This window comes from Pagrus major, chromosome 6, assembly GCF_040436345.1.
Source record: "Pagrus major chromosome 6, Pma_NU_1.0".
In the NCBI taxonomy this organism is placed as follows: Eukaryota; Metazoa; Chordata; class Actinopteri; order Spariformes; family Sparidae; genus Pagrus; species Pagrus major.
The window spans coordinates 21,625,602-21,650,282 of record NC_133220.1 but is presented as its reverse complement, the minus strand read 5'-3'; the positions used below and the strand labels follow the sequence as shown (position 1 = coordinate 21,650,282).

General features: G+C 41.6%; 1 protein-coding gene across 1 annotated transcript; it reads left to right on the top strand.

The window, feature by feature from the left end:
- Window positions 1-722: 722 nt before the first annotated feature.
- Window positions 723-13,025, top strand: slc4a8 (solute carrier family 4 member 8). Its single transcript, XM_073467712.1, has 23 exons — window positions 723-861; window positions 1,298-1,433; window positions 2,143-2,303; window positions 4,597-4,773; window positions 5,130-5,218; window positions 6,107-6,264; window positions 6,387-6,474; window positions 6,593-6,739; window positions 6,875-6,975; window positions 8,302-8,476; window positions 8,615-8,748; window positions 8,905-9,150; window positions 9,449-9,554; window positions 9,838-9,999; window positions 10,092-10,205; window positions 10,305-10,466; window positions 10,589-10,840; window positions 10,962-11,030; window positions 11,898-12,071; window positions 12,184-12,315; window positions 12,403-12,500; window positions 12,741-12,846; window positions 13,020-13,025. The coding sequence occupies exons 1-23, from the start codon at window positions 738-740 to the stop codon at window positions 13,023-13,025; spliced, it is 3,117 nt and encodes a 1,038-aa protein (XP_073323813.1). The 5' UTR covers window positions 723-737.
- Window positions 13,026-24,681: the final 11,656 nt, after the last annotated feature.

Below are 24,681 nucleotides of genomic sequence, written 5' to 3'. Positions count from 1 at the left end.
TCCAAAACACACATATAATGAACAAAAGGACAGGACTGTGACAAAAAAAACAACTGTATAGACTACTTCACTACTGTAGACTAAGCACAGACACAATTTAAAAGGAACAAAATGTAAAAGGTAATAGTGCTTTATGCCTGTTTTGTTCTTGTAAGTTGCCAAGAAACTGAAAGAAAAGCCTGTGATGAAAACATTTGGTAAAGGTGCCGCTCAAGGTTGCTGATCTTGAAGAAGGCCTCAGGGCCGAAACATCATTAAGGAAAATGCTTATGGAGCCACAGTGTGCAACATTTGTTTGTACTTTCTAAAGGTGCAGCCCACAGCACTCTCAAGGCCAAAAAGAAAAAAGTATTCAATGACAGGAATGACATTCGAGTTGAAACCTTTGTCAGATAACTTGAAATAGAAGTAACTTGAAACTAGATCTTCTCCTTCTTTCAGTATATTCAAATATACACAGTTCAACAAGGCTGCCGACAACTCAGAGCCTCATTCATTATTACATTTAAATTATCCTCTGTTTATTGAAGGTGCAATCACTGAACTCTTCAAAATCTTTTACATCACCAAATGTTCTCTGTTCAATTATTTTTTGTTAGAAAAACAGGTAATAGTGATGATATTAAAGCAACATGTTGGCATCTTTATTCCGTTGTAAATAATGACACTGTTTCTGTCTGAAAGCTATATAACTTGCGTCTCTCACAGGCCACAGGACTCTGTTTGTGGGGGTTCGGATGCCCAGGCAGAGCCATCGTCACCACAAGCCCCACGGCTCCCGGCACCGCAAGAGAGACAGAAGGGCAGGAAGCCTCGCAACGCAACAGAGCGAGGAAACTGAGACGACCACCTCCAGTCATGGTAACGCACACAAAACCTCTTCTTAGGCTACAGTGTCTTTAACTTTTTCAAATCCAGCGTTTTTCAAGGCTCATCCAAACACTTAACTGTCAGAGAGAGCAAAGAAAATACACAATGGCTCAGTGTAGAACATGCATGCACACTTGCACGTCCACCTCCTGCAGAGGAGATGATGGCTGTGAAACAAAGTCAATACTTTGGTCACTACACACACACGGAGCACTCCAGGCTAAAATTGACCAGCACAGTAATTAGTCACCAAAGAACAGGAACTAATCAGCATGTTGCATGTGTGTGCTTTAGTAGGTTTGTCTAAATGTGTGTGGACCCAGTTATCATTTAAAGGCATGTACTGACAAAGTAAGAAGTGTTGTGTTTGTTTCTGAGAACCAGAGTTCACCCCTCGTTCCTCCCTCACATCCTCTCACTTCATCAGACACGCCGTCCCAGCGGGTCCAGTTCATTCTGGGCACAGAGGAGGATGCAGAACATGTGGCCCACGAGCTGTTCACTGAGCTGGATGAGATCTGTGTGAGGGATGGCAAGGATGCTGAGTGGAAGGAAACAGCCAGGTCAGGATCTCCTCTGGGAGCAGTTGGCAACAATGCTAGGCAGTAAAGCTAGTCACAAGCCGGCAGCTCTACAGCTGCACTGTTACTGAGAGGGACCAGTGTACAAGTGGTAGTTGCATTTAAAGCTTAGTGGATCATTTTGTGGTCGGTTTGCTCACAGCTCCACAGGGAAGAGTGACAAAAAGCAGGTCAAAGGCCAAATCTTAGTTTCACATGCTAATGTCAGACCTTTCCTTCATACTGTGTGGCTGATATATTTGTCAGAACAATCTCTGAGGAAATATGTCAACCACAATGTTCAAAGGAAAAAAGGGAGTGAAGCACACTGATTACATTACATTGATTTACAGCCTTTAATTGTGCAAACAAGCTAACGATTCACCACTACAGCACTTACTGTTGGTTACTATGGACTATCACCTCTGGAGGTACAAACTGTCCAGGATCTAGCTTGTTAACATATTTACTTCAATAAATATCCCTGCAACACAAAACATAGACACACATAACAACAAAACTGTCATGTCTTCCTATTCTGTTGATAATTTCAGCTATTTTTTTTTAATGTTTTCACTAAAATTCTTACATATTGCACCTTTAAGTTGTAATACATTTGCTAAAGTGAAATGATAAAAGTCATATTACTGTACCTCACATCTACTCCTACTTAAAAACCAAGTCATCAATTCACCTCGTCTTCACCTCGCAGGTGGCTGAAGTTTGAGGAAGACGTGGAGGACGGCGGAGAGAGGTGGAGCAAGCCCTACGTCGCCACTCTCTCCCTCCACAGCCTGTTTGAGCTCCGCAGTTGCCTCATCAATGGCAGCGTGTTACTCGACATGCACGCTGACTGCATCGAAGAGATTGCTGGTGAGAATTCTTCAAACTTGCGCATATTAATATCTCAGTAGCAGAGTGTGATCTATTCTGAGAGAAAAAGGCATTTTTTATAAGGATGTTGCAAGAGAGCAGTTTTGAAATCATCAGTGACTGGTGTCGCTTCTTTAAATGGATATATGATTTCACAGGTTATTTTCCTGTCTTTCTCTGTCCCACTCTCTTCAGTCACTTCCTGCCCATGTCCTTGAGTCAATTTGAACTTTGTTGATATAAAATAGGCTCTATATCTCAGCTGAGATGCTCACTGGATGTGTGCTACAAATCCGTTTATCTCCCTTAGAGAGGAGACACACATACAGTGGAGGCCTGAGGGGAGAGTCATCGTCTATCTGGATGCAGAAACAAACACACAGAGACACAGACTCAGACACAGACAGAAGTTGTCGGTCATAGAATAGTCTAAACCGACTTTACATGGCTCTCTTGTGATGTCAACATAATCAAGCACAAAACTAAAGGCTCAGTGTGGCTGCTCGTTGGTTGTGTTTGACCGGAATAGTGCCGCTGAACTCCTGCCGAACCTGATTTGCATTAAAATCCAGAATTAGATAAAGCTGCTGCCATGCTTCAAAGTCATTTGCATCCAAGTGTGCAATTAACTCTGCACCTTTCATTTGCATGGGAGCACATGACTGGATAAGCGTGACCCTGACTGAGTGAATGAATGACAACGGTTTTAAATCCGACGGGCAGGTAAATGATTTATATACGAATGCAAACAATCACACACAAATGAACACACGGTGGTTCAGTACTCCTCACTACAGTCGACGGCAGTTTGGTTATTAAACAGATTTACATAAATGCAAAAGAATTGTTTTCAAATTATGTTTCACGTTCCTGTCGATCACACACACACACACACACACACACAAAGATCACATGGTTCAAGGCTCACCATCAGTCAGGCATCCTCATGGTCAGATTGTGACAGGTTTACAGCCTTGTTTCCTCCAATCATTCCTCCTCTTCTTCCCTCTCTTCTCCATATGACTCCTGCCAGCAGCACCTGGACTCCAAACAGCAGCCAAGATGGTAGAAGAGATGGAGACTCTTTATTTATTCACTTGATTATTTTGGAAGTGTGGCCAACTGAGACCAATGTTGAAGCACAATTATTATCATCTGCAGACCCAAGTAACTGTAGGATGGATTTCCAGAGTCTAATGCATTTAGAATTGACCTGAAAATGTCAAAATAATAGGAAATAGCAATATGGAAAATCAAACATTGCACAGATGATGAGGTTTAAGGTCATTCTCTTTGCTCAACACACCACTCGGGTGTCGAAATAATTCAATTTATATGTGTATTGGAAAAATCAATGATGAAACTTTTAGTAACATACTCGTATGACACCAGAGTCTGATTTTAAAAAGTCTGACATTTGACTAACAACTCTAAAATTCTTTTAAAGTGTAGCTGGCTTAATTAAAAGTACCAGTAACTGTTAATTAACTCTAGGTCTATGACTGGAAGTATTTTGTTTTCCTAACTGATGGACATCTGTCAAGTGATACACTGGAGAAGGCAGAGCTGTTGCTGCAGTCTCACATTAGAAGGAACGTGATCCATCATAAGTCTGTGAAGTGTGAGTGGAAGCTACATTAGATGTGCCGTTTCTGAGTTTTGATCTAATTTCAGACTCCTTTGTGATGTTCTCTCGTCACTGTCCTTATTAACATGGCTGATTATACTGACGCTGAGCTCGACACATTAGCGCTGGCCTTGAAGTGTGCTGGGAATGAATGCAGGCGCCGCAGTGTGTGTGTGTGTGTGTGTGTGTGTGTGTGTGTGAGAGAGAGAGTATGTGTGTTGTGTAGTTTGATTGAGTGTGGAGGAGAAAAGGAAAGAAGGAAGGAGGGATCCAGTGCTGACTCAGCAAGTTGGTCTGAAAAAGAAAGGACTAAGAGAGAGAGAGAGAGGTGGAGGGCTGCTGATTATTCTCTGCAGTCCCACATGACCACATGTGTTGGACACTTATTGACCTTCCCCCTGTAACACACACTTTCTATTCAGCACTGTGCCTTTAGATATTGACTGATGTCAGAGAAGATTACAACTTTTTAACGACAGCAATTAGCCCAAGGAGGGCCCTCTTTTTTGTGCATAGGGCTCAGTGAGTATAAATGAATACAATTTCTGGTCATAGTAGCATAAACACATACGTACTCTACTAATAAAAGCTGTCTGTTTCCATTAATCTGAAAAAGTCTGATTTCAGTAACACAAGCGTGTGTCTTTCTTTGTTCGTGTGCTGCAGACATGGTTCTGGACCACCAGGAGGCGTCCAACGAGCTGGACGACAGCGTGAGAGTGAAGGTGCGAGAGGCTCTGCTCAAGAGGCATCACCACCAGAACGAGAAGAAGAAGAACCTGATCCCCATCGTGCGCTCCATCGCTGAGGGAACCCGCAAACAGTCAGAGCCCCATCTGACAGGTGGGATTCAAACTATAATTACGTTTGTACATCTGGCTACAAAATCAGTGTAAAATGTTTATTAATATGAGTTGAATTTGAATGTCTTTAGTCAGAGATATGTTTAATATAAGATTACATAAGATTTACTTTTTAGAATGATGGATGGAGAAAAGTTAGAGCAAAAGTAGACAAGAAGAGACTAAAAGCAGCAAAACAAAGTAATAGACAGACACACAGACACATCTCTAAACAGTGTCACTGAATGCCAAAAACCATTTCGCCATTCCTGAGCAAACGGGTGATATATTGGCAGCCTTGCACTTTGGCAGGCCAACAAATATATGTACTGACTCTGAGTCTCTCTCTCTCTCCAGGGTCAGCCACATCTCCCCAGCCTCCGCCAGCTACAGACCCAGCTAAGAATGGTGGTGGACAGGACAGCACCCAGGTGGACCTCAGCAAAGTACACAAACAAGCTTTTTTCTCATAAATCTGTGCAGTGTCTCAGTGCACACTGTTTACATATATGAATAGATGCTGTAAAGGACACAGCAGAATGTGGCTATGAGAGTAGATATAACTGACACATCTGACAACAGGGTGAGATCTATTCTGTCAGCTCTACCCATGAACTGTAATCAGTGTTCAATGTGCTGTCAACATCATCAACTAGGTCACGTAGTGCCCCCTAGGAAACAGCAGGAGAACTGCATTAGATCAAAGTGCATCACTGCAGGACTGTAAAGTACAGCCACGTAGGACGGAGATAAAAGCTTCCATTAAGACATTAATTTCCACCTGGGATTTTGAGTGCATGCCTTTACAGTATGGAAGCCCATTTCTGCCAATGTGAAGGTCATTATAAGGAGTCACTTTCTTGAAATAAAGACTTATTATCTTATTATCTCAGAATCAGAATACATTTATAAATATATAATCAGAAACATTCTCAAAATATGCATAGGCCTTTGTGTTGTTTTCACATTTGAGCAAAAGCATCAGAAGCAAGTGGGTGAGACAAAACTTAACAGATCCAAATGGATACCATGAGGTCTCATTTAGACGTGGATTACGAATCCAGACCCTGTGAGGGTATTCATTTGGATCTGCTAAGCTTTCTCTTGGTGCATGTGAGACATTTTCTCATTATTTTGGAAACTGTGTCATTATTTTTAAATTCCAACTCAATTATATTGGCAAAAATGGGCTTCTATAGTAAAGTGTAATATTCCTGGAGAGATCTTTAAGAGAAAACATGTATTTTTGCACTGTTGGTAATAAAGCTACAGGTTGTAGGGGATACAGTTTTCTTTTTTGTATTCTTATATTAACTTCTTCCTTGTTTCACCAGGTGGACATGCATTTCATGAAGAAGATCCCAGAGGGTGCAGAAGCCTCTAATGTACTGGTGGGCGAACTGGACTTCCTGGAGAGGCCCATCGTGGCCTTTGTCCGCCTCTCCCCAGCTGTGCTGCTCACTGGACTCACTGAGGTTCCCATACCTACCAGGTAGACGTCCACTGCTGTTTGCAGATACATAAACAATGGTTTTAATGTAAAATCGAATTATGTAAATTCAATAATCCAGGAAGGAGTAACACTACTCTAACTCATCTGCTGACAAATATCAGGTTCCTCTTCATTCTCCTGGGCCCAGATGGAAAGGCTCAACAATACCACGAAATTGGACGCTCCATGGCAACCATCATGACAGATGAAGTAAGAACGCTCCGTCAATTAAAATCTAGCTTCGGAAGCCATCACAGAATAAATCAAATTCCAACATCTGTCTTGCAAAGGCAGGCCACTAAGTGCCCTCTGTTCTTCTCTGGACCAGATCTTCCACGATGTAGCTTATAAGGCAAAGGACAGAAGTGACCTGCTGGCTGGAATAGATGAGTTCCTGGACCAGGTGACGGTCCTACCACCGGGAGAGTGGGACCCCTCCATCCGCATCGAGCCCCCAAAGAATGTCCCATCTCAGGTACGCAGCCACAATGACACAGAGATTTTATGTTTCAGTCGTGAATTTTAGCTGCAACAAGCACCAGTGGCTGTAAAGTGGACTGATATTTTCTTGATTATTGTCTGTTCCTGGACTGTTATTGGATGCCTGCAGGAGAAGAGGAAGATGCCCGGAGTCCCTAATGGCACAACCTGCCAGGTAGAGGAAGAGCTACATGCTGAGCACCACGGGCCAGAGCTGCAGAGAACTGGAAGGTGAGCTGTCTTACACAGGCTTGTTGCTTCAGTAACGTGTGCTGTAATACATAAATAGAGACGCCCAATTCAGATGTCAAAAAGAAAGATGTTAAACCCAACAAGCAGTGAATATCAGGACAAGCTGTCAGAAAAACAGAACTTGTTATGTTTTCTGAATTGATGTGTGGAAGCCTGGGGCGAGTTTAACACTCTCAAGCATGTTTGTCGCATACAAGTGACAGTCACAGTGGCCAAGTGTGACAGCGTGAAAGACAAACATGCACCAAAACATTCTTCACTTTATTTCTTAAAAAGTCAGTGAGAATCCTCTGAAAATCTTGCTTCTTGCTGAAATCCAGTGATGTAGAAGTGTACTCCAGGATACTGTGACATCACTGATGGGTGCGGTTAAAGGTGCAGGAGAGCACGCTTCTGACAACATCCATCAGTGGTTTTGGGTGAAGTTGGATGTGAAACACGGTTAAACCTAACCAGTGAAGATAGTGAAAGATCAGCATGCCGATAAATGAATCTGTAATAGCCGTACACATCCACATATGTGTTTTGTTAGTCTGGCTGATGATACCTCTGCACAAGTGGAGCTATACTGGAAAGGTCACCAGACTCAATTTATCAATAACAGAGGCAGAAGGACAAGTAAGGGAGATGTGAGTGAGAACACCTGTGTGGGAGGACTGTGGCTGTGTAGGGCCTTTGATTATCCACTTAGTGCAGGAGTAGTCTTTAAAATGCCACCATGATGCACATTAGAAGAGCTGAAATTCACTACAGAGATCCTAAAAAACGTTTTTATTTGTTTTGATTTTTCTGTGCGCTTGTTTAGTTGTTTTTTACAGAGCTAACATGAAATTATATTTGTACGTTTTGTTTATCATCTCTTAAATGTTGGATTGGTCTACTTATTGAAAAGGATTAGTTGTTAATCGGTTTCCCCGTAAGGAAACAGTTGCAGCTATCTTGTTGAGATTTGGATATATGAGAAGATTGCTACAATTTTTCTGTTTGCTACCTATATAACTAAAGGCAGAAGACAGTGCTTCCTAATTGGAGCGAACATCAGGTTGTCTGATCAGGCTAGGCGATGAAAAACTCTCACACCTTGTTCGATTTTTGCAAAGTTTTGCACACCTGCTCCACCTCCAACCAATTTTCATTGGTCAAAATCAACACTGACATCCTTGATTTTTCCATTTCCCCTCCAGTTATATCATATCAATACTATGAGAATATGCATATTTCATATTCCTTTAACAATGGAACTGACTTTGCATACTAGACTGACTTTTTCCTCACATCTCTTCTTTTGGTGCGTGCTGTGATCAGGTTGTTTGGTGGTCTGATACTGGACATCAAGAGGAAAGCTCCGTTCTATCTGAGTGACTTTAAGGATGGCATGAGCCTCCAGTGCGTGGCCTCCTTCCTCTTCCTGTACTGTGCCTGCATGTCTCCTGTCATCACCTTTGGAGGACTGCTTGGGGAGGCGACAGAGGGACGCATTGTAAGAGCGCACTCAGACACACACTCAAACAGAAGCAAACACCGTACGCACACACTTCACTGTGATTAGAATATTATGAATACAGCATGTTAGTGAATAATGTACTGTACCTCTCTGTATTTCTACCATGTGCTCCAGAGCGCCATAGAGTCCTTACTGGGTGCGTCTATGACTGGAGTAGCCTACTCTATATTTGCTGGTCAGCCTCTGACCATTCTTGGCAGCACAGGTCCTGTGCTGGTTTTTGAGAAAATCCTATTCAAGTTCTGCAAGTACGTATTCAAACAACCTCTCTAGCCCCTTTTCCACCAAATTGTCTCTGGTGGAAAAGGGGGTATCTGTGACATATTTATCATCACTGCCCTGACATTTGTTTTATCAAGCTGATTACATATTCCCTCTCCTCTTCTCCTGTCCTGTCACATCAGGGACTACGACCTGTCCTATCTGTCGCTGAGGACTTGCATCGGCCTGTGGACGGCCCTGCTGTGTTTGATACTGGTTGCCACAGATGCCAGCTCTCTGGTGTGCTACATCACTCGGTTCACAGAGGAGGCCTTTGCCGCCCTCATCTGCCTCATCTTCATCTACGAGGCTCTGGAGAAGCTCTTCCACCTGGGAGAAGTCTATCCCTTCAATGCACACAGCGATCTTGACAAACTAACGCTGGCGTAGTATGTACAAAAATGTCTCTGCTGGTTTCCTTACACCTTCACCTGCATGTTCAATTTCTCATTTTTCTGTGAGAAAATTCTGTGTAGCTGTCATTCTCTCTGTGTAAGCATCTCCTCACTGTGTGACTCCTCGTTGTCTCTTCCTTCCTGCTCTCATCTAAAAGCCTCCATCACATCCCTGCATGCAGTTCATGTCGAGCCTAATTTTACTGATAAAAGCACGCAAGCCTGTCCTTTTTAGTCAACCACTGACAACCACACTCTGTCTGTCTGTCTGTGTCTCTCTCTCTCTCTGCAGCTGTAGGTGTGCAGAACCTGATAATCCCAGTAATAAAACCATAGAGATGTGGAGTGAGAGAAACATCACAGCCTCTGCTGTACCCTGGACCAACCTTACTGTCAAGGTAACACACCTATGTGGAAACAAGTGTTTACTTTTGTTAACATTCAACTAACCCCATCACCTTCCCTTGAGCAACATACCTTTCTTAAGGACCTTCGCAAACAGACAATGCATTAACCTTTCACCGCTGCGTGTATAACTGAGCACACCAAAGTCTTGTCTTGTTGTCTTGTAGACTCTTGTTTGTCTGTCAGTTGATTTAGATAAGACGGTCTTAAGTTTATTGTTGTCTTGAGGCTGTTTTGTCCTAATACAACCTCCATGAATCTACATGAAATCTACAGGAGTGCCTGAATCTGCAGGGACAATTTGTTGGGTCGGCATGTGGTCACCACGGGCCGTACACCCCAGACGTTCTCTTCTGGTCCACCATCTTGTTCTTCTCAACCTTCTTCATGTCCGCCTTCCTCAAACAATTCAAGACCAGTCGTTATTTCCCCACCAAGGTAATCAACCAATATGACTGCTCACTAAGCTACCAGACACGCCACATAAGTAACCACTGATTACTTTGAGTGTTGTTTTCTCCTGTGCCCAGGTGCGGTCCATGATCAGCGACTTTGCAGTGTTCCTCACCATCGCCGTCATGGTTCTGCTCGACTATGTCATTGGAGTGCCCTCGCAGAAGTTAAAGGTCCCCAGCAAATTCCAGGTATAGAGGAAATGATGATAATAACTAGGACATTGATATACATTTCTACATGGTTATGGTTGATTCATGGCCTCATTCCTCTTTAATGGGACCCTTCAGCCTACCAGAGATGACAGAGGTTGGTTGATCAATCCAATAGGACGCAACCCATGGTGGACAGTCCTGGCTGCTTCTATTCCTGCTCTTCTCTGCACCATCCTCATCTTCATGGACCAGCAGATAACTGCCGTCATCATCAACCGCAAAGAGCACAAACTGCTGGTAAGAAGAAATCTAAACATTCAGATCATGCTGCTGCCGTATGAACCAACCCACATCTCTCTGTTTCCAGCTGAAGAACGGAGCCCAAGTAATACCTACCTGTCTTTCTCTCTGGTATGCAGAAGGGCTGTGGGTACCATCTGGACCTTCTGATGGTCGGGGTGATGCTGGCAGTGTGCTCCATCATGGGCTTGCCCTGGTTCGTAGCAGCCACGGTCCTGTCCATCTCTCACGTCAACAGCCTTAAGCTGGAGTCGGAGAGCTCGGCTCCAGGAGAGCAGCCTCGCTTCCTGGGCATCAGAGAGCAGAGGTTCACTGGCCTGGTCATCTTCCTGCTCATGGGCTGCTCTGTATTCATGACTGGAGCCCTGCAGGTTAGTCAGACAGGCTGTGCGATGCTGCCCCCCTCTGGCTGGGACATTTAGTCAGCGGAGTGAGAGCACGAAATAGTGAGAATGCAAAAAGTTAACTCATGTATGTTGTTTTTTTTCCCAGTTCATTCCTATGCCGGTGTTGTATGGTGTTTTCCTTTACATGGGAGTCTCTTCATTAAAAGGCATCCAGGTAATGTACAATCTGACTTATACTGTATACATGTGACCCAACAGCTTTAGATGATGAAGATGAGGGATTTTCGCTGATAGCCAATATGTGCTGATATTTTCCAACTCAATCCAATTTGCCGATTTGCTGATGGAGATATATATGCAGATATTTTATTCACCAAATTGCAGAGAACATCAAGTCTCTCCTATACTGGAATTAACATTATGCCTATTTTGCCTAATTGTGATGGCCCACTGGAAGATACAGACACACAATGTTTCTCAAAATCTACACACTGAGTGGGTAAAATAAGAAAACTACTTGGTCAGCAGTCGAGTCGTATGTACATTAAAACACCATCATATCACAGAAATTTCTGGCCAATGCCAATAATTCATTTTAGAGCCTTTATCGGCACATATTGCTGATGTGCTGATATTATCCTGCATCATGTGTACAATTCGAAAAATCTCTGACTTTGGTGCCCCCTGCCTGTCAATGGGACAATGATTTTTCTACCGCCCAAAACTTAGTTTGCAAGATGCTTATTCACATTGACATTTGAACGATATGATTCCACCCTTTTCTATATTAGCACTTATTACATCAGCTGGAGTCATTCAAACACAAAAATATTAAAGTTGCTCTCTTGCCCCCTCATCCCAGCCACTAATTAAATGGCCTTTCCCTGTTATGCCCTCTCCTGATCTAATTAATACTGTTGCAATTCAGTGAGGCCTGACAGAACAATCTAATTAAATTTGTCATTCATAATCACTTCCTTTCTCTTGCCATATTTACCATCTGCACCTCCATCATTAATTTATTTCTCTCATTACTCTCTAACTTCCCGACCACTTGCCTTCCTCTTCATCATTGTCTCAGTTCTTTGACCGTCTGAAGTTGTTCGGCATGCCAGCGAAGCACCAGCCGGACTTCATCTACCTGCGCCACGTCCCCTTGAGGAAGGTGCACCTGTTCACTGTCACCCAGCTCACCTGTCTGGTGCTGCTCTGGGTTATCAAGACGTCGCCCGCCGCTATCGTCTTCCCTATGATGGTGAGTTGACCATCAACAACATCCTCTTTCTCTCTTCATCAGCCTCTTCTTGCCTCTTCTTCCTCTTCTTGCTTTTAAATAATACAAAAAAAATGTCCTCCTGTGCCTGCAGGTGCTGGCTCTGGTTTTTGTCCGCAAGCTGCTGGACTTGTGCTTCTCTAAGAGAGAGCTAAGTTACCTGGATGACTTAATGCCTGAATGGAAGAAGAAAAATCTTGATGATGCCTCCAAAAAAATAGAAGAGGTAGTGTAGATGGAATCACGAAATGTACAGATAAAAATAAACATACATGCACATACTGACTGCGGGGACTCTGTGCGTGTCTTTTAGGAGTCAGAGGTTATGCTCGGTGGAGATAAGGAAGATAGTGTTCAGATTCCCATGGAGAGCAGCAAGCCTGTTCAGACCCCGAAAGCACATGACCCCAGGTGAGTACACATACACGTAAAAAGGACAGGATGGGCATCAGATGATCTGAGTGGTAAGATTATGAGATAAACTTTTCAACTTCCTGTTTATCTGTATGTATGCTTGTCTTGTTTGCGTGTGGTGGCCTATTTTAAGTGCACCCTGTGAATCTAACATGCTGGGACCTCCTCAAATAACCCTCCACCTTATCCCTTTTACCTTTCTGCTCTCATCCTCCATTTCCTCTCGCTGCTCCTTAGGTGTGACCCCTCTGATATAAATATATCTGATGAAATGTCTAAAACCACTGTGTGGAAATCCCTCAACTCCAATCAAAAGGACACTCGTCCTGTGGCTGCTAAGAAGGCAAGGCCACAACCCTCTTTTTCCTCACCCCTGTCACCTGAAAATATTCACTCTACACATGCTGGTCGCTCGCTTCTTTTGTGCTTTCCAATTGTCACTCCAACTTTTAATTGCAAACACCCAAACTGTACTCTGTGCTGTATTAACTCCAATTTTGTATGCATGTTCTGCAGGATTGAAGGGATCACGTTCATAGACGAGTAGGATGTCCACCGTCCTGGCAGACTCAGCTGTGTCAAATGACTGTAGTTCTGGACCACAGGGCATGATGAGATTTGGCTGCTTTGGCCGTCAGTTTCTTCAGTGCTTAAGGAAACAAGTGTCGATGATTTCTACCAGCTACCCGCAAACAAATACCACAAAACAAACAGATAAAGACATACACATGAACTTCTATCTTTGTGAGGACTAGAACCAAAACCTAACTCTGACCCCTTGAATTTAGAACCAACTTTGGATATCTTAATTAACCAGTTGACCAGTGGAAAACCCTGATCTCAACCATCTTAATCACCTTTTAGACTTGTATTATAATATGATGATGATTATAATACTTTGTGATAAGTTCTGGCCTGTACACAACCTTTGGCTTCCCATCATAGTTGTGAGGTTGAAGGATGATATAAAGGATGAAACTTTAAAGCACTCTCTTGGTACAGCAATCACCGATAGTATCGAATTTTTGTACAGAGCAATGACGCAATCTCTGATAATGTAATCTGGAGACAAATCCTGGAGCCGCTCCATTCACAGTCACAGTAAATAATGTTAGGACACTGTGACAGCTGCTGGCATCCTCAGTGATTTCACTGAGATATGGGTACATTTGCTGATTCACAGCTGAGAGCCATGCATTTATTTAAACCTCACCTGGATTTAACATCTCAAACAGACTAAGAACACGCCAGCCTGTCAGTCAGCCAGTGATTCAGTGTCACAGGTTTATCTCCAAAAACATCACCCAAAAAGTCAGGGTGGTTTGTTTTTAGCTCGCGGTGACACAGCTGTCGCTTGTCTATAAATACCAGTTTACTGCCCAACATCAATGAAACAGCCCATTGTAAATTCTCCTGTTCAACACTAGATCCAACCATAGCTGTAAAACGAACCCTTGCAGCCATGTAAACCAGGATGCCCAGTTGCCAGTTCATTAGGTACAACTAACTGATGCAGCCCTGGATCATGATAGTTTTAATGTTCAGTTTTTAATTAAACTGTTTTTGAAAAGATTTCATTTTATGGTCATTTTGAAAGATGTAGTTAGTGGCACTGTTGCGTTTCTATTTTTTTGTCTAAGACATTTAAATTAAAGAGGAGAGTCTTACAACTGCAATAGTTTAGGGTGTACCCAAATAAATGTTCCTACCGATTTTAATCTGCAATAATTGATATATTTGTTTGGCTACTTCTAAACTCCAAACCCAACATGCACAAATTATCACCTTAAATGTTAATGTTTCCAACTTGTTTTCAAACGATTACTTATTTACACATCCAGCAGATGTGCAGCAATACTATTTTCCGTGTTTCTGCCCTGCTGATGAATTTTAGGTCCAATATTTACTCTCTTTTTGCTCTATTTTTAGTCTCCACCAGCCCCTGGAGGAAACATCTGGCTCTTTTGGCGCCCAATGCTCCAACTATGTTCACCAGCTTGTCGCTAACTTTGTTTGTTGGCTGTTGCTGAGCAGATAGTGTACAGTGGGTTTTAGAGCTTAGAGGTTTTAGGGCTCTTTCACAAAGATAGAAGTTCACACACACACACACACACACACACACACACACACACACACACATATAACACTACCACCAACCTCTCTACTCCTGTTTTTCACCCTTACATCAGAAAAAACACCCAGGTTTCCCACCTCTACTGTACACTTAGCTGGGCTATACGATGGAGTGTAAATGCTCCTTTGAAAACAAACCAGGTTTTTTTTAATAATCTAAGTAGGTTTATCAGTTGTCAATCCTCAAATCTACTAGGGTCTTTTTATTTAATGTGCCATTACTGTTTTTTTTTTTTTCTAATAGTGATGATATGGTCGATTATTTAGTAGATTTTAGAAATATAGTACATTGCAGGTTCAGTAATACATAGACAAATCCTCATTTGGGGGCATAAAACTTTGTGTCAGTTTTGTGTGATGATGTAAACTGAAAACTGTAAATGTTAATAGACCCACTTCAGTTGAAGTGGTGACATCAGTAATGTGTGTTTTTTGAGGCGTAATCTTTTTCCCTTTATGGACGTTTGTCTTTGAACTAATGATTGTGTGGGATGGAGGTTGCTCTTACAGAATCGTTGTCATGTGTTAGTACAGTGTCTTATTTCTTTACCTCAGACGATGTTCATGAATGCTCCTGCAAGGCACTTTGGATGACGTCAGGTCAGGGAAAACCAGAGCAGATAAAATTGTGTGTGTGTGTGTGTGTCTGATTTTGTGCGAGAGAGAGCGTGTGTGTCCCTTTAAGTATCAGGAAAATAATACCTATTTTGTTTTTTCGTTCGGGGAGGGGGGCTTTTTCTTTTAAGCAATAATTCACCCAAAATCCAAGTCAAATTGACCTTACTGCAACTCTATATGTATCCGGGTTCTTTTGTGCCAGTAAAAATCTTTTTATCCATCCCTGAGTGAAATAGAAAAAGAAAATCGTAACAATTACGCACAATTGAGAGAAGATATCTTGACATTGTCTGAAGGTTCTTCTGTATTGTGCTCCCCTTCATTTTCTATTAGCAGAGTCACATCTGGCAGTGGTCTTTAGAGCCAAAGGGAGCAGAGAGATTATGGTGTGAAAGAAAGACCTTAAGTAATACTTTCTTTGTAGTTGCACTTTCTGTAGATAAAATCATATATTTTATTTTCAAGAGATCTATCAAGCAATTAAACAATAATTTATTACTTATTTATTATTTATTACAATAATATTTTTAGATATAAAAATGAAATGTGTTCTCTTTGCTTTATGTATATATTATGTAATAAACAAGATGAGCGAAGAGAAATGCTGAAGAATGCAGCACATGAAAAATGTACTTATGAATGAATTCAATACAATAACTTCAAAGGTTATTACAACGAGAGCAGAGAGCTCTAATGGGAGACATCAAGAGTTTGTCTAATACAACTGCGATTGTCACAACCTTTTGTTCTCGATGGAGGAGAGAGCCTTGAAACTGCTCTAAATCAATTACTGATTGATATTTAATTGGACAATAAAAAGATGGATTGATAAAAGACTCATCATCACAGACTCTAGCCGTGGACGTTGCAATTACAGCGTATTAAAGTGACACTATGTAAGTTTTGTTTAACACAGCAGCCAACACGTGAAACCCAAGAAAAACTTTAGATTTTTTGGTGAGGAAAAATAGTGTCCTCTGATCCAGCTTTGGACGATTTAGTAACAAAGAAAGGCGGTAGTAATATTTCGGCTTCGAAGAGACAGATGTGCAACAAATCTATTACACAGTGAATATTGAACTGAAGCTTGACTTAAAAAAAAAAAACATCGCACATTGAATTGCAATTAGATTTTTCCCCAAATTGTTCTGCCCTACTGGTCACTGAATGTATCGAATAGATTAATGGTGAAGAAGAATGTGTTTGTCCTTTTTTTGTGATTATAAAGCAGGTCGTGGTGCTACATAAATACTGTGAAAGTATCAAAACGCACAGCCGTTCAGAAACTGTGCCTTCAAACGAGCCATCAGGGCTTGTCACAACTATACAGTCACTGCCCTCAGCCAAACCGTGGTTGTAAAAACAACTGCAGAGCTAAGGGCGGCAACAAGGTGGACGTTGCCTGCTCAGACCTGTGAGAGCTGACCAATCAGAGCAGACTGTGCTTTTTGGGAGGGGGGCCTTAAAGAGACAGGCACTAAAACAGAGCGGTCAGACAGAGGGAGACAGAGGTGCTACAGTCATGAGACAGTATGAGAAAAATAATGTGTTTTTTGAACATTAAAGCATGTAAACACCCAAAATAAAAACATGAACCTGAAAATGAGCATAATATGAGACCTTTAAACACTCAGGCCAACAAGACACCCCAAAAACTTATCTCAGAATCAAACCCTTAGAGGTAAATCTTTACTCTAAGGTTAAATATCAAAGAATGAATAAATTAATTAATTACAAAATGATCCATATAAAATATCTGACCCACTATTGATGGATTCATGTGTTTAAAAAACTATTTTAAACTTGTTTTACTGTCTGGTTGAATATCAATGAACTGTTCTACAACCATTTTCAAGGCTTCTTCCTCCATAGTTCCCATCGTTTTTATTCAAGTGACTTTAATGCAAAGTACAGTAATCTATTACTGTAACGTCACATGCAGTAATACCTTCTCTGAGACATGTGTGAAAGTTTTGCGTTTGCTGTAAAAAAACTTCTGCTTTGACTGTCAGACTTTTGAATGTGAATAGTCTTTGTGTGTCTGAGGACCCATAACTAAACTAATGAATGGCATGACTAAATATTATTCATTGTGTAAATATGTATTCTAAATCACATGAAATAATGTGTCAATTGAGGAAAAAATATATGAAATGCTTCCATAATGGACCAGACCAAATTGTGAAAAACACTTAAACATCAGAGTTCAACGACTGTAGATGTGCTTACAGAAAAAACGTCATTATTAAGCAATTGTTAAAGTAATTTTAATGAGCATCATGTGTCTTAAACTTGATTTTCAATTTATTAATGTATATGTGAATGTATGGTACACATACAGTTAAATGCCTTCAGTATACTGTGGGTTTACTGCATATAAATGTGACCAACAGAGGTCACAGATTTCGATGGATGTGAGTATAAATATACTGTATGTGCTGTACGAGTGTCTGTCATAGAATACATAACCATTTCCTGTTGTGCTGCCATTTTTACCACCTTACATCTGACCAAAAACAGACCTTTTAAAAGCCATTAATGAGGCGCAGGCTGTTGATAAAACATCATTTCCTGATCCCATTTTGTACAATAATTATACAATTTGTTTGTCGCAGAAAGATAAAGCAGGAGACCCATGTTTCAAATCCTCTTCTGCCTGTATCTCTACTTCATTTCTATGTGTAGATAAAAGTGACAACTGTGCACTGTGTGAGGCTGTGTCCTTCTGGTGAATATAAGACAACGCTTGTGTCTGTTTCAAGGACAAGGTCAGCTCGACAGAGGAGGAAGAGGATAAAAGATGAAAAGAGTAAATGTTAGAAAGCAGGGAGGCTTTCAGGGAGAAGAGCACCTGTACTGCTGTAACCTTAATCCTATAGTCTTGGAGCCATAGAAAGAGCAATGCCTTGTCTCTTCAACCACTGAATGATAAGTCTGGAGCAAAATTATTCTACATGTTTTATATGTATGTATATGTAATTTAATTTTTGATTATGGAAAAATGAAAAATAAATGATTACAGTTGAAACGACTTGAGCTGTTGTTTCAGTTATTGTATCATGTTGTTTGGTTACATAATTTGAGAGAAACACTCCACTGAATGTGTTTACATGTGTGAGCTGTAATGTATTTTAATGTATTGAATAAATTATACCACAAGGGGGCAGAAGAGTCACAATCCCCTCAAGAAGGCTCTTCCTTTGAGGACTTTTCCTTCCTAATATTTATTTTACATGATGTTACATCATTATAAGAAAGATAAACACAGGACCCACATATGCTGTGTTTAAATCTTCTTCCTCTCTCTTTTACCCTCTTCCCAACATCTTGGAGATGTTTCCCTTTTCACTGGACTATCCCCTCCCTAATGGTGCCGCCGCACCCCTCCCCCGGTTTTTATCCTGAGGTGAGAACACAGTGTGCACATCTGGAGGTGATCCCGACCGCAAAGGAGTAGCCTGTGGGAAGGGCTACGAGGTTAAAGATGCACTGCACTCTATATGTATATATCTGTGTGTGCACGTGTGCCTCCAGGGTGTCATGTGATCCTCCTGACTCCCAAATGCTGCTGATTACAAACAGCTGGCGGGCCCTGGTTTCAACCAATCGGACAAGCTGTTGGCTGTGACATCAGGTGGAAGAAGCAAGGTGGACAGGATATTTTAGATCTCATGAACTGAAATGAATGAACCTTAACAGGTTGGATCCCGCACATAGCCCTTGAAACGTACCATCTGGTCAGAATATACATCATATTTATGTAATTTCAACCTATTACTTTGTGTATTGCATTGATTATTATCATGTGGGTCTAGTGTCATAATGGCTAACGGCCAGCACAGGGCCAATCAGCTGAGGAAGGCTCCTCGGCCCTAATGTCTCTGTTCTCAGACTTAAGCATTCAAAGAAATCCTTTGTGCTCATGTGAAGGTCCTGTGGTTTTGTGAAGGAGAGCTGAAGAGCCAAGTGGAGCTGGAATGTAGACTGGAATGCATGTTTTTTTCCCTGCAGGACTGACTGCCACAAAATGCTAAATGATTAGCAGTCATTAGGGGGTAGTAATGGTTCTTTCAATAGTTTACAATGTCATTCATTTGCCATTGTTCGTCTGAGCTGATTTAAGAATGTGTGCGAGAGATAACCTGTGCAGTTGGAGGTTTTCACAGCAGATTTGTCATAGCATGAAAAGCACATGTGTAACTAAATATATTAAAGATCCCCTCTCCAATGTGTGTCTGCCTTAGATTTTGCTGAAAGAGAAAGTATAATTACTTTATTAAAATCCTTAAAACGGCACTCATCCCTTTTCCCTTATTAAAAATTCTGAATATATGAATATGCAAATATTCTTCATTTTACAAGTTTAACTGCTGGACACAAGATGTCTCCTATTCACTGTAAAGCATATTCTCATTGTATGTGCACTGGAGGCTTCAAGTTTCTACATCACACCGTAACACTTCATAATATCCATCTTCAATGAACGTTACATTAATAGTTAATCAAACTTTAGTTAATAGTTATTTCACTGTTATCAAACAATGAAATGCTTTTTAAACCATTTAATAAACAATGGTAAAACTGTCAATATGAATGTATCACCAGCAACTGGTTAGCTTAGCTTAGCATAATGACTGGGAACGGGGGAAATGGCTATCCTGGCAAATTGTTGTTTTTACACTTTTTGTACAGACAAAACAAACTAAATATAACATGATTATGTGTTTGGGCGTGGAATTGTGAAACTGTTCATTTGAAAAAGTTATGAATGATGATGGCTGAATTCCAATTAGCTGCTACAGTTTCAGGGTCCAGTTATTGCGCATACTGGCTCACTGTCGCACTTTTATGACCTACTGGGACACTTAAATAGAGCGGAGCCATCGTTAATGTTATTAGTAACACCTGTGTTTTTCCCACTATGCCCAGTCAAAATGTCTGCTGTGAAAAAGGCCTGTTCCCCATGGCATGTCTTAAAGAGTCATTTGAAAGTATGACAATTAAGGTAATTGAACATTCTTACTATTTTACACCAAAATAATAACTGTTTTAAGTATTAAGTGTGAGAGGAATAAAATGATACACCTCCTTTTTTGGAGGGGAGTATTCTGGTTAGAACAGCATGAAATATGAAGCCTCCTACAAGCTCAAAGACAAAATCGTTGGTCATGTGTTAGAACCAACCAAAACAATCCTGTTGGTCTTTTTTTCCCCTCTTTTCTCTGTTTCTGTTCGACTCACTGAGCTGTTGTCCTCTTTTCTCACTGAACAGAGGCGGCTCTCGGCGAGACCCTCCCCTCCATCAATCTTTGTCATAAATCTGTCAAGCAGAGAGAAAGGGAACTGCTGAATACAGATTTGTCAGCAATTAATCTAACCTCTATTAGTAGACTTGGATATTGTGTTCTCTATACCAGAGAACAATAAGCCACTCTAACATGAAGCACTGCGCTGCATGTGTGTGTGGTGTGCAGTCATGTGTGTGTGTGTGTGCTTCCTTGGGTGGTGTTTCATCCGTTTTGTTGGTTACATATAAACCGTGTGAATCTTGCGTCCACATTTTCAGGTTCAGAGTGCTCGTGCTCAGCGTTGTTCTTTATTCTTTATTGCCTTTTAGTACTTAAAAGAAAACGACACTACAGTTAAAGCCTCTGGCGGACAGTTACTGCTTCTGCTGTAGTGCTGAAAATGGAAATCATTGGGACAGCAGTGCCATTTAACCTTGAGGAGACAGTTGTATTAGACACACAGCATTCTGAATGTGAGGCTGGCTAATTGACTTTCTGCACTTGATGTGAAGAAAGGACACATGATGGGTTAGTGTGTGTATTTGTGCTTTGCTGCTCTGTCTCATTGATTTTCTTAAGGATACGGGTTAGAGTCAATATCATGTTTCCCAGACAAGACAAGATGGCGATGAGAATAAAAAGTAAAGAAAACCATCAGCATTAGTAATATTAATAGAATGACTGTAAACTCGTCCATGCATGTAACGCTTGTGAACAGTTTCTGTGTGTAAAAGCCGGCAGAATAAAATGTTGGTATTGTACGCTTCTGCAAACAACATATACGTTAATTCTGTCATATCGACATTTCTACAATATGTAGCAGCTCGGCAAAATGACTCCCAAGCCAGAGACCACTGATCAAAACGGCATTTACCAATTTGTAAGCCGAAACTACTCGATATTTTCAAAGAAAAGTCAACACATTTTTCAGCCATGTTTGTGGCAACAGTAGCAGGTAACTGAAACATGATCTTTTTTCTTACCCTTTCATACCAAGTTGCAACATAAAGAAATTAACGTTTCAACATATCTGTGGTTTTGCATAAATGCACATCAATTATTCTGGCGACTAAGTTGTGTATAAGCGCTTCCATACATTACATGAATGAATTTCAACAAAAGAAACATTACCATCAATGATTAACCTTAAATGTACCATATCTCACATTATTCTCACACTCTCCTATTCTGTCACACTCAGCCCCAAGCCCATTTTTATTACCTTCACCTGTGTCTGCTTGTTTGTTGGCTGGTTGGTTTGTCAGCAGGATAACATTAAAACTACAGAAGCGATGTCCGTGACACTTGGATGGAGGAAGGGTCTCAGCCCGGAATAGACCCCATTAACTTTTGATTGTGGATTCAGAAAAAGGGACGGATTCACGAATATCTTCTCACTTTCTTTAATATTGCGTTTTTTAAAACATTTTCATTACATTTCTTGGGGATTAATGCACGGATCCTGATGAAAAAATCAGGTGCATTTAGGTGGCTAGTATCTATGAGTGAGTACAATTTGATGTGGATTCTGATGAGCTTAAAAGCGATACAGGGCTGTCAAGTTTGATATTGGTTAAGGCTTGAATGAATTCAAGGGGACTTTTGGGCCTTCATGGCTGTATTATTTATCTTTCAAGCCATCATACACATTTAGTTTCATCTTCAAAATAAGGTTCAGTAATTTCCTAAAACATTATATGTAGTAAATGTTACAAAAAAGTAAATAGTGCATCTGTCTGGGACGCTTAGTGCTCTTGCCCTTACGGGTATTAATTGCGACAGGCGGCCCACGTATGTCCCAAAACAGGATCATGTCAACATGTCTCACTGTTTGGTTTTTAATAGTTTTTGGTCCACAATGAAGTTCTGTGGCACACTTTATCAGGCTTTGGCTACACAGGCGGTTCTTGTTTGTTGGATCGATTCAATGATAGTTTTGGACTTTTCACAGGATTTATTGACAGCAAGAAAAATATAAAATATCACCAGACTTCCATTTAACACAAGCCCAGTACTGTGCTGACACTGAGATTGCCTGTGGGAGACAATACACACATTTCCTGTCCTTTTTCCAAAGATTTCCTGTTCCTGTTTTGCCCTCTCTCTCTCTCTCTCTCTCTGGTGCTCCCTCTGTCTCGCAATTCACCCCTATCATTTTCTGTACATGTGGTTGTGCATGTGGGGTGAAAACTAATGAAGGAACAGACTTATTTTCATCATTGACCACGTTCCCTCTTCCTGTGTACACACACACACACACACACACACACACACACACACACACACACACACAATTATCATTAGTGGGACAGTTCAGTGGAGCAGCGGGCCAGTGCTCAGCTGCTTGAGACCGAATTAGAGTGGCAAACAGCTGAGATTCTCTGGGGTGCTATCATGTGACCTATCCCACCCACAGGGCCAAAGGGACCCAGGGTTAGAGTTACCATGTCCAATTTCCAGTATAGCCGTTATGTCTTCCTGTGTGCATTTGTGTTATATATCTGCTCCAGTATTTGATTTGAAAAGGGAATTTCCCCCTTCTGTCCCTTTCAGTAAACCTGTTCTCCGACCTGCCATCAGCCGCACCTTTCTGCCTGACCGTCATTAGCACACGCTCTGCCCTTTGTCCCTCGGCTTGTCCCAGTGACCTGCTTAGAGCCGCACGCCTGCACGGGAGGTGTTCCTGACGTAACAAGAGACCACATCTGGGGGGTGAGAATGTATCAAACCGCCTACCTTATCTATGATGAAAAGAACAGCCGCTGCAGCACGTTTGGGATTGTTTAGATGCATTGTTTCCACGCTTGCAAAATAACAGCGTGGCTCTTTTTTTTTCAGTGTTTGTCAGCAAAGCAGGTGAGGGAGAAAGAGCTGAGCACTGCAGTAGCCATTACTCCTCTGAGTCACCTGATGAAAGGTCTTGTAATGAGCCTCCGCTGCTGTGATTGGCAACAATTGAACTCAAAGTACTCTCAAATAATAAGAGCTTGTTGTCCTCCAATCAGAAGGACTACAACGACCTGGTATTATAGGGTTGATGTTTGTTAAACTGTGCTTTGGATTCACATGATTGTGGTCTAATATGATGAAATTACAAAGGAAGAGTTACAGTTTGTGCTGTGAACAACCTCCTACTGAAACATGGCTCACACATGTCAAACATGTGCCTGTGTGTGTGTGTTGGGGACAGGGCCTGGTGCTGAGAGCAGTGAAAGCAGGAGGAGTGTGCCCTGCAGGGCCTTGAGTGTTTACAGCAGAGTAACATGAGGAGTGGACCAGCTTGTCCCTCCTACTCCATAACTCTAAATGCAGAACCACAGCTGTGTTTCTATGTATGAGGGGTGAACAAAAAATAGGGTGTAGAAGGGACGAGCTCAATGAGCCCCTGGAAGGAAAATGATAAAAAGCAAGAGAGTTTATGTTCGAATATCAGAAATGGATAAATTACAGGTGAAGAAATTAACCCACCTCTTAGTCAAAGGTTTGAGGCCAATGTGGAGGTCATCTTGCTGCTGCCCATGCATGTGTGCAGGCCAGTGTGTGTATGTGTAGAGGGGGGATGGGGTATCACAGGAATTAGGTAATATTGACATGGTTGGTTCAACTCCACCCTCCCAACAATACTAAGATCAATGTACCAGATCAATAGAAGTCATTGACAATAACTGAACTTCTCATGTGATCAGTGAAGGAGAAAATTCACCATTTTTCACTAGCGTGTGTCCAACAAGCTCATTCATCACATCACTGAAGGTCCACATTAATAATAATATTAATAAAAACATGGAAATAAGATCATAAACAAATGCACACATGCAGAAATTCATGCACACACACACACACACACACACACACACACACCGCAGGGGGAAACAGGCTCTCCTCTGACACGGCATGATTGGTCACTTTTTCCCTCTCTCTCCCTTCCTGCTGAAATAGTTTTAACAAAAGAGAGGGAGAGGGAGGGGGAGGGGTGGCGTGGTTGGGGGAGGGGATGTGTGTGTGTGTGTGTGCTGCTCTGTTGTCACTAGGCGAGGGAGAGAGAGAGAGAGAGAGAGAGAGAGAGAGGGGAGGGAGAAGGGAGCTGGAGGGCGAGCGAGGGAGTGTAGGAGAGAAGGATAGGGTCCCAGAAGAGAGTC

Bases quoted from the DNA above. Each gene is read 5' to 3' on its own strand.
- slc4a8 (XM_073467712.1), top strand. From the start codon at position 738: ATGCCCAGGCAGAGCCATCGTCACCACAAGCCCCACGGCTCCCGGCAC. The intron at 862-1,297 runs GTAACGCACACA...TCACTTCATCAG, and splicing joins GACGACCACCTCCAGTCATG to ACACGCCGTCCCAGCGGGTC. The intron at 1,434-2,142 runs GTCAGGATCTCC...TTCACCTCGCAG, and splicing joins GAGTGGAAGGAAACAGCCAG to GTGGCTGAAGTTTGAGGAAG.